Below are 17,475 nucleotides of genomic sequence, written 5' to 3'. Positions count from 1 at the left end.
CCATCTTTAAATCATTTCTCTCTTCTCACATCTTAATCTGTCACATATCCTGGTTCATCACTCCTAAATTCTGCCTTCCATAAAGCCCTCAAGCATTGACACAATTGAGCCAAGTTATTTGCTTCTGTTTAACAAAGATGGCCCTTACTCTAGTTTTCAATACCCTTGTTCTTCAGTTCCACCTAAGGCTTCATAGAAATGACCCTTGCTGTCCATATTTCTACCAACATTCTGATTGCAACCACTTAAGTAATCAAAAGTACCAACATTCTTGTCTTCTTCTGATCCCTCATCAGAATTTCTGTTAACATTCTATTCACAGCTATTTGGCTTTTTATAGCTTTGTCCCCCCAGTTCTTCTAGCCTGTACCCATTACCTAGTTCCAATACTGCTTCTACATTTTCAGGTATTTGTTTTAGCAACACACCCACTTCTCAGTATTAATTTTCTGTCTTAGTCTGTTTCATGTTACTATAGCAGAATGCCACAGACCGGGCAATTTATAAAAGAAGCTTATTTGGCTCACAGTTCCAAAAGTGGGAAAGTACAAGGGCATGATGTCAGCATGCTCGGCATCTGTTGAAGGCCTTCTTGCTGCATCATCCCAAGAAGGAAGACAGAAGAGCAAGAGATTGTGAGAGAGAAAAAAGATTAAACTCATAACCCCAAGCCCTTCCATAATCAGCGTTAAATATATTCATGATTGGGGAACCCTCATGACCTAAATGCCTCCTAACACTGTTGCACTCAGGACTGTGTTTCCAACACATGCTTCTTTTGGAGGACACATTCAAATCTCCCAGCCAATTGGATGGTGCCTGCTACATTGAGGGCAGAGCAGATCTTTACTCACATGTCAATCACTTCTGGAAACACCCTCACAGACACACTCAGAAGTCGTGCTTTACCAGTCCTGTAAGTATTCCTTAATCTAGTCAAGTTGACACCTAAAATTAAACATCACAATTCGCCAGTAAATACTACTAGAAGATGCATATAAAATAAATATATTTATTTAAAGCATTAAAGAAGGAGTAAATTTTGTTACCTGGTTGGAAGATTAGCTACACTAATTTTTTATATATATACACACACACACATATATATTATGTATATATGTATATGTATATATGTATGTATATAGGTATATTTACTATATACACATGCATATGTATACATATGTATATATACTATATACACATGCATATGTATACATATGTATATATACTATATATACACATATGTATTGTGTGTGTATATATATGTATGTGTATATGTATGTATGTATTAGTCAGGATAGGTTATTGTAATACACAACCACCAAATCCCAGTGTTGTAAAGGAATGAAGATATATGAGTATTTCTTACTTATCCAGTGTCCACTGGGGACCCTTGACTGTGAAGCTATCCTGAATGGCTGCCCTCCGAGGGTTAACCAAAGGGGCCCAAGCTCCTACTGTCATGTGCCCACACCATGCAGCATCCTTTGCTTCTGGCAGCACAGAGATGGGGAGCTAAGCAGAAGATCAAGAGACATTGTGTGGCCAGGCCTAGATGCAACTTCTCTTGCTTCTGCTTATATTCCATTGGCCAAAACCCAGATACGCTGTCTCGTCTTGATGCAAAGGGGCTGAGAAGAGTAATCTTCCCATATGACTCAAAGGAAACATAAAGGTGTGTTTCAACCTGTCCGCATATATTTCTAATATGTATAAGCTTATAGTATGTGATCAATTCATTTCAGGAAGGAAATTTTGTGAGCCTCTAAGGGACAGATATGCTAAAGAAAGTATATTCTAACACAAAAGGAAGTAGTAAATAAAAACAATATTTTACCAAAAAATTGTGAATTTTTAACCAGAATGAAAACAAAAATGACTAGGTAGGGCTATCAAGTGAATCTATTCCATAAGTCATGGACAAAGTACTTTAGTGAGGAAATTAAATCCAAAGTGAACAAAGCCAATGACATAGTCAATTTTATAAAAACAAGAGCTTTAAAAAATTGTGAAATCTTGACAATTCATAACAAGACAGGGAGAGATTATGTGTCTTTTTTGTGCCACACGCATGTTTGCTGATCACAGTGTGGCACAGTTTCAAAGAGCTGTCAAATTTAAGAGTAAGTTATGCATCATTTTTTTTACTAGAAGAGAAATATTTGAGATTTGTTAATGCTTTCTCTAACATGTAGCTATCACCTAATAGATACTTGTGCTGCTTCCAGCAAATGGGGGTGAGCGATAAGAAATTCAATATCCATTGATAAGAACTCCCAGGAAGCTTGGAATAGTGCACAAATTTCTCAATGTGCTCTGCTCTAGGACATCCATGAAAAATCCTCAGTTAACATATTTAGTGGTGAAGGGAACAAAGGAAAGATATTTACTTTTACTGCTTATCGACATTGTACTGGATGCCCTGACCTGTCAGTAAAGCCAGAAAACACACACACACACACACACACACACACACAAGCGTCAAGTTTGGAAAGAAATAAGTAAAATTGTCAACATATATGAACAACATGATTTCTTCTCTAAAAATCCTGAGGAACTTACTAAACAGCTACCAAAACTAATAAGTGAAGGATATTTAGCACGTTTGAAAAATAAGAAGTCAACAAAAATCAATTGTACTTCTATAGACTAGCAACAAACAATCGGAAACAAACTTTTTGAACAAAGAATTGCATATATGGCAGCAGCAAAAACATAAACGTTTAAGAATATGCTTTTTAGAACTATCAAATGTTGCTGAGAAAATTAAAGAAGGTCAAAATAAAAGGGATATCCCATGCATATGCACGGGAAGATTTAATACAGTTATGGTCTCAGTCCTCTCAGAATTAGTCAATAGACTCGAAGGTATCCCAATCATAACACCGGCAGGATTTTTACACAAAAACTGGCAAATTGGTTCCAAAATTGATCTTGAAATGCAAAGCACATTTGATCACATTTCTCACTAGGCAATAATTTTTATCAGATACAAAAAAATAAGATTTTTAAATGTATATGCTTTTATACATTTTATAAATGTATATAGACAGATTTTATAGATATATATGCTTTATAATTCATAAATATATTAATATAAAATACATGTATATGAATGTGCATAATATATAAGTATGTAAAAATATATGCTTGAAAATATGTGCATTTTTTTCTCAAAAGTATATTATGAAACCATAAAAGTATAGAGATCTAGAACAGTTTTAAATGCTGGAAAGTATACCAAGGCTGCTTTTCATGAGGTTATTATATATTAAAGAATTATTTTTATTCTATTACAAGTTCCAAAAACCTCAGGCTTCAAGCACCTAATACACAATTTTCTTTAAGACAAAAAAAAAATACAGCTGGGCGCTGTGGCTCACGCCTGTAATCCCAGCACTTGGGAGGCTGAGGCCGGTGAATCACGAGGTCAGGCGATCGAGACCATCCTGGTTAACACGGTGAAGCCCCGTCTCTACTAAAAATACAAAAAATTAACTGGGCGTGCTGGTGGGCGCCTGTAGTCCCAGCTGTTTGGGAGGCTGAGGCAAAAGAATGGCGTGAACCCGGGAGGTGGAGCTTGCAGGGAGCCAAGATCCGCACCACTGCACTCCTGCCTGGGTGACAGAGTGAGACTCCATCTCAAAAAAAGGAAAAAGAAAAAGAAAAAAAAATACAATGGGACTTTCTCTTCTGGCTCAGATAAGGAACAGGGATCAGATTTATTCTCCTAACTTAACTAGAAAAGCAGGCAAAATACATTAAACATGACTTGGGCTTTGGACAGAAGGTAGCAGAGGATCATGGCCCCAGGAAAAAGGTAAGCAAAGGATTGGGAACCCACAGTGATCACAGCTCACCCCTTGGAGACAGTGTCCAGGCCAAAGTGCATGAACAGGCTGAGCTTCTCACTGGGTTGAGACTCAGATAGCAGTTCATAGAGAGTGAGATGGCTGGATGTTGGGAACAGCATCACAGAGGGGTCACCTTGATTTTTGGCTGAGTGTTGATCTGTGAAAACTGACAGGAAATTACCCCTGACTGGGCAAACAAATATCCTAATCATCCCTAGAGATCATATAAAGCTGAGAATAGTCCATGGTCTCACAAGTCTGATTGAAAGAACTTTAGCTGAAGCATCAGGTGGAATGCTCAGAGCAGTCTTACCCCTGTAGTAGGATTGTATTAGCTCTAGAAAATAAGTCAAAAACCTCTAAGAATCCCACTGATTCCAAGTAACATAACTGGGTGGTAGAACAAAATTCAGCTTCACTTAAAACAACATAACAAAAGCCAGCAACAAAAAATATAAGATTCACAATGTTCAGTGTCTATTCCAATTTGCCAGGAATGAAAATAAAAACACAAAATGTCAGTTTTGTGGGATGCAAATTTAATTTTGTATTTAAATGGAAATGTAGAACATTAAATGCTTCTATATAGTAATATTGAGGTTTCCATCAAGAAAACTAGAATAAGAAGAGAAGAACAGGGCCAGGCATGGTGGCTCATGCCTGTAATCCCAATACTTTGGGAAGTCAAGGCGGACAGATCACCTGAGGTCAGGATCTTGAGACCAGCCTGGCCAACATGGTGAAAATTCATCTCTACTACAAATACCAAAAAAAAAAAAAAAATAGCCAGGCATGGCGGTGTGCAACTCTAAGCTACTCAGGAGGCTGAGGAACAAGAATTGCTTGAATCCGGGAGGCTGAGGCTGCAGTTAGCCGAGATTGCACCATTACACTCCAGCCTGGGTGACAGAGCAAGACTCCATCTCAAAAATAAATAAATAAATAAAAAGAAAAGAAAAGAAAAAGAAGAGAATTAATCTTGATTAAGAAGAAGAAAGAAAATAAAAGATGAGAACAGAAATTTAAAAAACAGAAAATAGAAAGAGGACATCAATAAAACCAAAAGTTAGTTATTTGAAAATGTTAATAAAATTGATAAACTTCCATCCAGATTCTGACCATGAAAAAAGAAAGAAGACACAGATTACCAATAATAAAAATTTAAAAGGGGACACCGCTATGATCCTATGTTCACTGAAAGGACAATAAGGGAATATTATGAATAAATTTATGCCAATAAACCACATTTTATGTAAAATTGACAAATTTCTTAAAAGACTCAAACTATCAAAGCTCACTTAATAAAAAAATATATAACTCAAATTTAAAATGTTAGTTAAAAATTTTCCCTAGAAGAAACTTCAGGAACATAATTTTACTTACAAATTTTACTAGCCATTTAAGGAAGAAATTACACCAATGTTACACAAACTTTTACAATAACTAAAAGAAGAGGCAACACTTCCAAATTTACTTAATGAAGTTACCACTTCCCTGAAACGCACACCAGTTTTATTATAAGGAAACAGAATTACAGACCAATATTCCTGAAGGTAGATGTGACCATCATTACTGGAAATACAGCAAATTGAATCCAAGATTATATAAACAGGATAAGACATCATTACCAAGAGTTTAGGAATGCAAGGTTGGTTTAACATTCTAAAATTAATCAACGTAATATATCACATTAGCAGACTAAAAGAGAAAAACCTATGATACAGAACCTCAATAGATACAGAAAAAGCATTTGACAAAACTCAATTCATTCAGGATAAAAAGTATGAACAAAATAATAATAGATGGACTATTCTTCACCTTTTGAAGAGCATTGGGAAAACCTACAGCTAGCATCAAACTTAATGGAAAGAAAGCAAATGCTTTCCTTCCCCTGAATGTGGGAACAAGCCAGGATGACGGTTCTCACCACTGCCATTCAACATTGTACCACAGGGTCTAGCCAGGCTAATAAAGGAAAATAAATTTTAAAAGACATACAGATTGGAAAGAAAGAAGTAAAACTGCCTTTGCTAGAAAATTTTAAGTAATCTACTACAAACATCTAATAGAGATAATACATGAGTTTGGCACAGTTCCAACAGACATAGCCAATATACAAATATCAATTATATTTCTATGTACTGTCAAAGAACAATAGTTATATTAAGCATTGCATTCATATTAGCATCAAAAATACTATGAATATAAAAAATGCACATAATGAAAGATGTGCAGTCCTGTACACTTTAAGCCTGAAAACAACGGTAAGAGAAACTAATGAAGACTTAAATAAATGAAGAGATACTCCATGTCCATAGATGAGAAAATCAGTGTTTTTAAGATGTAGTTTTTACCCAAATTACTATACAGGTATAATGCAATCCAAAAAAAATCTCAGGAGTATTTTTGAGAAATGAACAAGCTGACTCTAAAATACATATAAAATAAAAGAATATTGACTAGGCAAAACAATTTTGAAAAAGAACTATCTTAAAGAACTTGCACTATCTGATTTAAAGACTAACAGTAAAACTACAAAAATCAACACAGTACAATACTGTAATAAGGATAGACACAGTGATCAATGGAACAGAATAGAAAGTCCAAAATTAAATCCATACTTATTAGGTTATTTGACCAAAAAAAATGCTAAGGTAATTCAAGGAACATAGGTTGTCTTATTTTCTGATTTTCTGATTTTGGATAGCCACATGAAAAATAATGAACGTCAACACTTACCTCACACATATACAAAAATTAACTGAATGTACCAGGGATCTAAATGTAAGAGATAAAACTACAAACCATGTAGAAAACAAAGGAAAGAAAATCTTTGTGGTTTTGGGTTAGGGACAGATTTTTTTAGATCGGACGCAAAAAGCATGAACTATAAAATTAAAATTATATGAATTGGACTTCATCAAAATTCAAAAATTTCATTTTTTTTTTTCTTTTTTTCTTTTTTGAGAAAAGGTCTCACTCTGTCATCCAGGTTGGAGTGCAGTAGTGCGATCTCGGTTCACTGCAACCTCCACCTCCTGGGTTCAAGTGATTCTCATGCCTCGGCCTCCCAAGCAGCTAGGATTACAGGTGCCCTCCATGACATCCAGCTAATTTTTGTGTTTTTATTAGAGATGGGGTTTCACCATGTTGGTCAGGCTGGTTTTGAACTCCTGATCTCAAGTGATCAGCACACCTCGGCCTCCCAAAGAGCTGGAATCATAGGCATGAGCCAATGCGCCCAGCCAGTGACTCATGGCTGTGATCCTGTCACTTTGGAAGGCTGAGGTGGGCGGATCGCCTGAGGTCAGGAGTTCAAGACCAGCCTGGCCAACATGACGAAACCTTGTCTCTACTAAAAATACAAAAATTAGCAGACGTGGTGGTAGGTGCCTGTAGTCCCAGCTACTCGGGAAGCTAAGGCAGGAGAATCACTTGAACCTGGGAGGTGGAAGTTGCAGTGAGCCTAGATCACACCTCTGCACTCCAGCCTGGGTGACAAGAGTGAGACTCTGTCTCAAAAAAAAAAAAAAAAAAAAAAAGGTAAACAATCTATTAAACGTTAGAGAAATGCAAATTAAAACACAATGAAATACCACTGCACGCCCACCAGAATGACTAAAAAACTGGCAAGTATAAGTGCTGCTGAGAAATAAAAAGGACCATGACACATGAAACAGCATGAGTGAATCTCAAAAGCATGCTAAGTGAAAACAGCCCGATATGAAACCATAGGACGCTATTAATATGACACGAAAAAAAAAAAACAAAAGGACAATGTGCACAGCAGTTGCCAGGGCCCTGCTCCCCACAGAGATCCCAATCTTTTATCATAATGCACCATCACATCTTATTTCATTATAACATTTGAGTAAGTGAACAAATTGAGCCCTCCCACACTCTAGAGTTTACAAAGTGTTCCCTGGACTAGCATGTCCCAAGGACTGAATTCCTTTGTGGAACCATACTGTGCAGAGTTTGATCTTCCCAGCCTCATATATATAGACCATGTTACCCATGTTCTAGCAAAAAAGGGTCAGTGCCCAGCAGGTGAAAAGCAGGGGTAATTTGTCAGGCCTTAACATGACACACCTGGCTCAGAGCAGGCACCTGAAACTACTGTGTAGATGGATATGTGGATTCAGCAAGTGCACCACATGACACTTGATTCTAGGATTTGGATCATATGAAAAACGCCTACCCTGAAACAGACCGAACATGTGTTTACAAACATAAAGACAACAATGTGGACCAAATACCTCCTACAATTGTGGATGTGAAATCGCTTTTCCAGTTTCTAGTAATAAAAAAAGAAAAAAAAAAAAAAGCCCCTTTGAATCCCCCTAAATGTAATCCCATGTTAAAGATTACATCAGAGCAGAGCAGGAAAAGGATTTTTTTAAAAACATTCTTGCATTTCTCAAGTGCTAGACAAAGTGTGCTCTAAGTGGTGGCAACATTAATTTTAATGAAAGTATGTGTGTGTGTATATATATATACTTTTATACTTGCTGAGAAATTATATACATGTGTGTGTATATATATACATATATTTACATCACCAGAGAGGTGGCAGCCCCCTAGGGCAGTGAGAACAGGGCAAGGCATTTGCTTCAGGTACAGTTATTTGGTATTCCCCACCAACACAGGAGACAAGCAGAAAAAACAAATCCGAAATTCCTTCCTATAGCACGACATACATCTAGAGTGGAAATCACGGGGAATCTGAATGACTGATAATAACACAGCTACTTTAAATTTGCAGATGAATCTTTGCTTAGATGATCTGAAATATTGCGTAAATATAAAAAGTAAATATAAATATTGAATAAATATAAAAAGATACAGTCATGCATTAGGTTGATATGAAATTGCAGTTTTTTTGTAGTCAAAATGGTCAACTGCTTACATTTTCATAAGGTCAATCTGGTGAAAGAACAATGAGAGTATATGGATATCAACTTTAGTTTTGTTTTCAAGAATCATAAAGCTCAAAGGATTCTTAATAAATGAAGTCAAACTTTCTCATTTTAAGTTTGCATTTGCAGGTCTGGGTGCAAATGAAAGTTTTTGAAAACCCCCAAATATCAGTGGGATAACTGAGACAAGTTAATTTCACATGTCTGTCGAGGAGTGCCCACAGTGTGAAAGACACAGCCTTTTCTAGTTAATGTGACACTCTGAGTGGCCCTAAGTCCCAGTGAACCTCATAGTCTAACAGGGCTGCTAGGGTTCCAGCCTTTAAAAACAGGGACTGGTCAGAGAAGAGGCATTCAAGCCTGGCAGATGACACATATTGGAAAACCATGGAAACCATGCTACTGGGTCGAGACTCCATCTTGCTGGCACTGGGAAGGCCTTTCACTATTAAGCAGGAGGAAGAAATGGTTGGATCACTCTGGCAACCCAGCAGGCCATTTTGAGGAGCACAAGATGGAAGACAGCAGGCAAATTCAGGAACCAGGCAGAAGCATAGACGATGAACAAAGCAAGAGGTGAAGCAGTGGAGCGGGGAGCAGCACTTGCACTTTCTAAGAAGTGTAGAAAAGAATGGATAGAGCTCATAAGATCATGGAAAGTTGATGACGATCCAGATGATTTTTGACTTTCTTCTGGCTGTGAGTGAGTAGATTTGAAGAAATGGGTAGTTTTTTTCTGGAGAATATCTATAGTACAAGCAATATTTTCAGGGGAGTAGCATGTTTAGGGAAGAAAGGTAGAGAGCTGGCTTTGTGCAAAGATAGATCTGGTAAGGTAACATTCACAGTTGAAATGAGTTTTGTTGGATATGAGTGAAAGGAGTTAGAGAGTGCAGGCTAATAAACAGAGTCTACTAAAGGGGTAGGATGATTCGGGGTAGGCAATCCTGGGTGGTGCTTCCTTTTCATGTAGGGAACAAGAACTATGGAGTTGGGGGAAGTGGTTTAAACAGTAGTAGCAAGTATTAGAAGTGATGCCAGTTATTTTCTGGTTGACATTGGCTAAGAGGGCCAGACATTGCCTGGTGGGGTCTGTGGGTAGGTCGGGTCCTGTTCTGTGGTTAGTAATGCTGCTGAAAATTCCCTGGTTAGGGCTCAAATGTTGCGAGATGCTCTGGGCTTGGTAAGAAAAGGTGTGCGTATCATCTCTGAGGCAGCTTTGCAGGTAGCACAGTTGCCATGACTCTGGCTACAGCAGCTCATGACCCAGTGCTGAGGGGATCAAGCCCAGCACATTCAGCAGGATTTATTGGTCAGCTCTGCCAGGTCTCGGAGAGCCAGATTCTTTACTGAAACCATCAAACCTGCTGACATTATGGCTATCATAAAAATTAACCGGCACAGGCCACATCTTAATTTACAGCTTTGTAAATTACATGTTAAGATACAAGAATCCTATCCTTAGTAAACCTTACGCATTTGTCTTACTGGCTGGTCACTTGATTACAGTAAAAAAAAAAAAAAAAAAAAAAAAAAAAAAGTCTAGAAATACGTCAACACCAGTGAATATCGAGTGTGAATTTTGGAGAAAGGTCAGTTTAAATGAAAGCTCTTCTATATTTCCCGGCTCCCTTTAAAGGCTCCATTGTGGTTACTGTACCAGGGACTCAGCCCCAGGGTGCTGCAGGGAAACCTGGGGTTCATTCCTGCTGGAGTGGTTCTCCCACCACTTTCCATCGATACAGACCACACAACATGGACCATGTGGTGAAATTTCAGAGGTACAGACAGATGATAAACAAACAAATGCAGACATACAGCAAGTGAAATAGACTTAAATATATGGAGGGAGAGAGAGAGAAAGAGAGAGAGACATCATGTGATTTAGTCTAGTGGGAAGGAGAGGTTAGAAAAAACAAGTTGTTTCACACAGTAGCAAGTGCTAAAAAATGGTACCAAGGAAGAGAATGGCTGGGTGGGGAAGGGTTCACTCCACATAGGGGAGCAGAAAGAGCTCTTTGAAGAGTCGCCCCTGGGAGTGGTTGGGGTGAAAAATATGCAGAAATTGTGCATAAGACAGTGTTCTATGGTCTGAATACAGAGACTCTAGCTTGTCACCACAACCCTAGAACAAAGGAGAGAGTGACAAGCGGTGGAGATTTGGAGATTCTACCACCCAAACAACTGGTCACACGAGTAACTCTGACTTTTGTATCACTGTCTCCACAAATAAAAGTAGTAAAGTTGAATTTGTATTATGCAGGTAACTAATCTTTCTATTTTCCTTTTATTCAAGCAATTTTATAATAGATCTGTGATATACTTGGAGATCAATTCTATGATGTCATTTCCTCAACAAGTTTGCAAGGGCCTTCATCATAAAAGGTCCACATTAAGGAAAACAATTTCATCAAGTCAAGGTCCAAGCTGTTTATCATGGCAACAATCCAGTGAATGCTGAGTCAAAGGGAAGATTGTTTTGCACACAAAACTAAAGGAAACATAGCGTTAATAGTCACTTTAATGTACTTCTGTGTTTACAAAGTTATTCACCTTGAGGTTCCTTGGATTTTTGGAAAGTTATATGATCATTTCATGCACAGTAAAATTTATGTCAATACAAATTAAACACAATCCTTTATTATTCCATTATTGATTGATTTAATATGAAGTAGCCTCTTAGGCTTAATTGCCTTACTCTGAGAAAGCCCTTGGTGGAAAGCAGTCCTGTGTCTACTCAGCATAAGCAACTAAAACTACAAATAGAAACTTCAACTTGCTTTGAAATGTTATTCACTGACTCAATCAGGCCTGCAACTTTTTTTAAAGTCTAAAAATATTAAGTTCCAAAACTTCACAAGAATGTAATGAAAGCTCTGAAGTTTACCCATATGTTGACAAAACATACCTCAAATAAACACTGTACTTTCCCTGAAAAAGATGGTAAGACCTTATTATAAGGTCAACTCTGCAAACCACTCTCTTAGATAAGTGAGATTCACAAAACAATGCATTTGCATGGATAGATAGATAGATATAGAGATACAGAGATTTTTTTGGCTAAAAGAACAGCATGGAAGAAAGAACTGGAGGAGGAAAGAAGTGGAAAAGGAGGAGGTGGCTTAAAAAATTTGCTCAACAGGTTAAGAAGTTTTGGCCTGGCGCATTTTAATTTCAACAATCTGTGATATTACCCCTACATCTTTTTATTATTGTTTTAACTTTAAGAGAATATGGTTGATGGGCTCTGGGCCTGAAACTCGTGAAGGAATAACTAATTCGCTCAGCTGTAGCAAGCACCCAGTGTGTGCGATCTCCCCAGGCCCCCAGAAATAACCACCAATGTGCTCACCACCAGCTCAGGCCTGCTCCCCAACACAGGCCTAGTACATCAGACAGGGAGCCCACAGTGTCTCTTAGTAATTACTGACAACCACTCTTTCAGTACCTTGTCTCTTGAAGTGAGCAGTGCAGCAATCTCTAGGAATTAAGTATTTGCTACAGCTCTGTGATCTAACAGAAATCAATAAGGTGTCACAGGTAAGTATAATTCAAATATGTCCAGTCTTTCCCTTTTGTTCTCTATGGTTTCAGGAATTTCACTCTTCTAGACAAGGGGATATGTAGAAACACTATTTAAAAAGGCTACTGTTACAAACTCATAATCACCATCAATTCATATCAGGTAGCTGTTGTTAGGTCATATGCTTTAGGATAAAATACAGTCCATGCCTTTACCAAGCACCCTTTGCTCTAGTTTCAAACAGCATCCCAATCCTTCATTCCAAAAACAAATGAAACAGTAAAGAGAAACCAGAGGCCCCGACATTGGAATTATTTCGTTTGGGATTATTATTCATGGTTAGTAGAATTTTTCTGCTTCAGTCTAAAAATGCCAGTATGTGTACAATAACATAGTTTGTCATTTTCCCCTCTGAAGTTAAACAAGCAGGCACTCTGGAGAATACTGTAGATTTGGTGCTCCTGGCTGAGCCACCCCTTTTTGTTGCTGCCTTAGCTGAAAGGGAGGTATCCCCTCTGTGGTCAGGAAAAGCAGAAAGTCCTCCCACACTGAAGATGTAAGGACTATCCTTTGTCTGCAGACACAGAACCTGTCTTTCAAATAAGTAAAGGACCAAGGTTACTGAGATATTTTCCAGAAAAGCAAGATTGGGCTGTATCCCACACCCAAGTGGTAGTTGTCAGCCCCTGTTTTCATTGGGGGGAATGCCTATTTAAGCAGTATAAAAACTCCTAGTGACTTTCTTCAGATTCCACAGACAACTTCCACCTTTTGAGAGTGAGATGAGGGCAGTGGGAAAAGAAAAAAAAAAAAACTACAGTCACAAGCCACATAGCACCATGTAAGTCAATGTCAGACAACATTAGGACAGTGGTCCCATAAGATATAACACTGTACTGGAACACTGCTCCTTCCCCAGAGTGCTTAGCACCCTGTCCTAGCTCCCTGCAGCATTCCGCGCAGTGACCTGCTGTGCAGGTGTGCAGCCCAGAAGCAATGGGCTGTACCATACAGCCCGGCGTGCAGTAGGCGAGGCCATCTAGGTTTGTGTCGGTGCACCGTGATGTGCACACACTGATGAAATCTCCTTGTGACCTCAGAACGCATCCCCATCCTTAGACAACCCGTGGCTGTATTCCAATTTCCCCTTGCTCTCAGAAACACAACTAAAAGCTTGAAGACCTCAGGTGACAGACTGCCTCCTGTTACCGCACCAAGACTGACAGCCTAAGCGTGGCTCCGCCCAAAGAGCAAGCTCCTCGCCCTACGACGGGAGGCCCGGCGAGACAGTCCTCTGGACAGCACCCTTCCTATTTTGTGACGCTGCTCCAGCCCCCAGGATGTCCAAGATCTTAGGCCTCCCCTTGACGCGTGACGCTCACCACCCGAAACACCTCTCATACAGCGTGCACACCACATTTCAGATTTTAATGATTTACACTGCAATCAAGCAAAAAGGTTGTGAACTCAAAAGCCAGCAACAACTGAACATTTAAACTCCAACGTCCACAATCAGAATACAGCCCTCAAGGCGGCCAGCTGGGACCCTGCAGGCAGCACCGCGCACGCAGGACCTAGCGCACGCCGCCGTTGAGCCGATGGGCGGAGCTCAGTTGTTGCCATGGCCACGTCGCGGGCAGCCTGGGAGCCAATCCGCGGCGGATCGAGCCGTTGCCTTGGCTACACCGTCTGTTAGGGCAGCGCACGCTATCAGTGACGGAGACCTCACCGCGTTGCCCCAGCACCAGGGCTCGCGGGGGTCCCGGGAGAGTCTCGGCAGCCGTGCGCCCCGAGACCCCCGCCGCGGCCCGATTCTCTGAGGGCCAGGCATGAACCGCAAGAAGCTGCAGAAGCTGACAGACACCTTAGCTAAAAATTGCAAGCATTGTAAGTAAGAATCTAGTGCTGGACAAGTCGAGGCTCCCGGACCGAACCTGGGTCCCACCCGGTGCCAGGGTCCGCTGTTCTGCCTGCTTCCGGCCTCCTGGGCCTGTGTGGGCTACCTACCGCCCCTCCACTCCGGCCCCTTAGGCATAAGTCAGTGGGTGAATCCCCGGGGTGCTAGCTCCTTGGGTTTGATCTTAGGAACCCAGGCCTCCACCTCTAGTGCTACCTACACTCCCACACATGCATTTACTTGCTTCTCCAAGCCTTTTATTTTACCTGATAGAAACATGTGATGTTAGCCTCAGTGAGGTGTAAAATAAATGCTAAAACCCACTGGTCTCAAGAAAAGTACCACCACCAACGTGCACTCACCCTGCTTTCTAGCTCGCATATACACTCGCAGGTACAAGTTCTGGAAGCTTACCAAGAGACCCATAGGAGAAAACGGTGCTCAACTTCTCAACATCTTTAGGAGATGTTAGTTGTGTCATCTCATCTGTGCCTCAGAACAAGATTTGTTTGGAAACCAGAGTTCAGCACAACTAAACACGCGGTAAAGAATGGATTCCCAACTTTAGACTCCCACTTTCCTGTGGCCCCTAGTGTTGAAAGATAAAGGAGACTTTGCAGGTGACAAGATGAGCCCTATTTGAAGGCACCTGCTCTAATCTCGCATTTGAAAGGGTGGTACTGGAATTTCATAGGAAACTTTGAGTTTATATTCAGACTGAAAAACATAATTGCACTTGAGCAAGGAAACCGTGGGTATGGTTTAGATGAGGAAGATACTGCCTGTCGAGCAAACTTAGAAGTTGTGTGTTCATTGCAAATCTACTGGTCACTTGAAGAAACAGAAGCAACAATTCCCCAAATATCTGCATTGCTCAAAGAAGAAGGAATAAACATGTTGATGTAGTTTTAGAGATCATAAGATCTAGTGCATTCTAATTATCATTAGTATCTGATTTAATACCTGGTAAGAAATGCTCTCTTAGTGGGATGGTGATGTAAATGAATGTTATGGTATGTGTAAGCATCTTAAAATGTCTAGGAAAAAAAATCCTGTAATTTAAGGTATTATTATGACTACTCTACTCTGATGAGAGTTTTGTTCTGTTATTGTTTTTCTTAAAACACTTTCATTTCTGGGAGAAGAATAGGTATTCTTCTAGTAAACATCTAGTAAACATTTTTGATAAATATCCAAAAACAATGCAATAGCTGCTATACACAATACTGATTTTGTCCCTTTCCATAAGTTTGAATTTGAGTTAGCCTCTGTTCAGTAAGTTTGAATGCATTGCAAACAATCATTCTGTAAACAATCAAAAGGTGAGTGTATATGTTTAAAGATAATTAAAAATATGGCAGGAAAAAGTCTACTCTTGATTTTTTTATTTACTAAAAAAATTTTAATGAGTCTTACAAACTTAGATGATTATTACAGTCTATAGAAATAGTTATAAGTCATGGGTATTATAATAATTTTAAATTTTCTTTAACAGAAGAACTTTCCCCTAAAGTTAAATTTTGTTTTAGTTGCAAGACAATAAAACTATCAAGAGTCAATGGATAAATTTTGTAGAATCAAAGAAGAGTGAAAGATCTTAAGAGAGCATCTAGTTCATGCACCATTCTACAGATATGTTCTGCAGGACACATTTAGAGCATTCCAAGAAGATGAAAATCTGTTCTTGAATTTTCTTCAGTTTCATTTAATATTGTATTCTAGAATTTAAGAAATGTTTAGCAATAAAAGTTTTCTTATGGCTAACCTTTGATCCTTTGGGTAATAAATTAAACTAACTTTTTAAAATTTTTATTTCAGCTGAGATGGAAAAATGGCTAACCAACATCCCCTCTACTACCATTTTATATACATGAACAGAGTACATCATTCTTCATGCAGGTTTTTCTTCCCCAACCACTAATAGCTCTTGCTTTTTAAGAGGTTTGTGTGTGTGTATATGCGGTTACATGTAACATGAAATTTACTATTTTAACCATTTTAAGTGCTTACATCCACCTCCAGAACTTTTTCATCGTCCCCAGTGGAAACTCTACCCATTAAATATTAACTCACCATTCCCTCCTCATCCTAGCCCCTGGCAACTACCATTCTACTTTGTCTCTATAAATCTGACTAAGTACCTCATATATGAGGAATCATACAATTTGTGTCCTTTCGTGCCTGGCTTATTTGACTTAGTGCAATGTCCATAAATGTTCATCTATGTGTCAGAATTTTCTTCCTTTTTAAGGCTGAATAATACTTCGTTGTATGAATACGCCACATTTTGTCTATCCGTTCCTCCATTGATGGACTCTTGCATCTGTCTTTTGACTGTTGTGAATAATGACACTATGAACATTGTTGTGCAGGTTCCTGCTTTCAGTTCTTCTGAGTATGTATTTAGAAGTAGAGTTCCTGGATCATACGATAATTGTGTTTAATTTTTATGAAGCGCCATCATACTGCTTTCCAGTGACTAACAGCTGTTTTTAAAATCATAACCATTATATTGTTTCCTACTGTTTATTTGCTGAATCTTTTTTCCCAAAGTTTTTAGTGTTTCTCTTTAAATGTGGTTCTCCAAACCAGATATCTCACAAAAGCCTGTACTGACCTCTAGGATGAGGTGTGATTTTTCCATTCCTAGATGCTGTCTTCTGTTATACACATGCATGTTTTGTCCTTGTTTGTTAAAATGCTCAATCATAGTTTTGTCTGGTTTCTAAATAAATTTTCCCCAACTTCCTCCCATACTTGGTATTTGGGCTTTTATATTATCAAGACCAGGCAATAACCCTTCCACCTACATTCTCAAATGGGGATTGGAACACAAATAATTAACTCGGTATTTATAACCATGGTCCTTTATACAATAATGTGTATGAGCAAGTATCTGTGTGTGTATATATCCTTTAAATAAAAATGTCCTTCCTCCAAACTATTACTGAAACTTGCATGTCAATTTTTACATAATCCTCAAGAAGAGCCATATTGGGTGCTAAAATATGCTTTAAAGCTTTTTATTGGAAAACTGGTGACTCTAGTTTCCAAAGTCTGGCTTATGAATTCATGAAGCCTAAAGTGAAATGAAAATCGTTACCTAGTTCTCATGAACCTGACATCTATTTCCAGGGAAAAGAAGTTGTAAATCTCATGAATGCCATAGTAAAAATATTGAGAAAAAGTTACCACTTTTTAATCTTACCATTCTTATTTTGAGTCATATTTCTACCAGCCTTGTAGAGTTTAGAATCTGACACCACTATCATTATTCCAGTA

At 38.8% G+C, this 17,475-nt stretch overlaps 1 protein-coding gene across 4 annotated transcripts in view; it reads left to right on the top strand.

Moving 5' to 3' along the window:
* The first annotated feature begins 13,965 nt into the window (after window positions 1–13,965).
* EFCAB1 (EF-hand calcium binding domain 1) overlaps window positions 13,966–17,475 on the top strand; it is a 37,876-nt gene continuing 34,366 nt past the window's right edge. For 2 of the 4 annotated variants that reach the window (XM_025394377.1, XM_025394376.1), the window contains exon 1: window positions 13,978–14,183. In XM_025394377.1, coding sequence (XP_025250162.1) covers window positions 14,126–14,183 — 58 coding nt within the window. In that variant the 5' untranslated portion in view covers window positions 13,978–14,125. Of the gene's footprint in view, window positions 14,184–17,475 lie in introns of all 4 variants that reach the window. The other 2 variants (XM_025394373.1, XM_025394375.1) reach the window with 2 other exon arrangements.

The sequence above is a fragment of the Theropithecus gelada genome, chromosome 8 (genome assembly GCF_003255815.1).
Source record: "Theropithecus gelada isolate Dixy chromosome 8, Tgel_1.0, whole genome shotgun sequence".
Lineage (NCBI taxonomy): Eukaryota > Metazoa > Chordata > Mammalia > Primates > Cercopithecidae > Theropithecus > Theropithecus gelada.
This window is presented reverse-complemented; position numbering and strand designations above follow the sequence as displayed.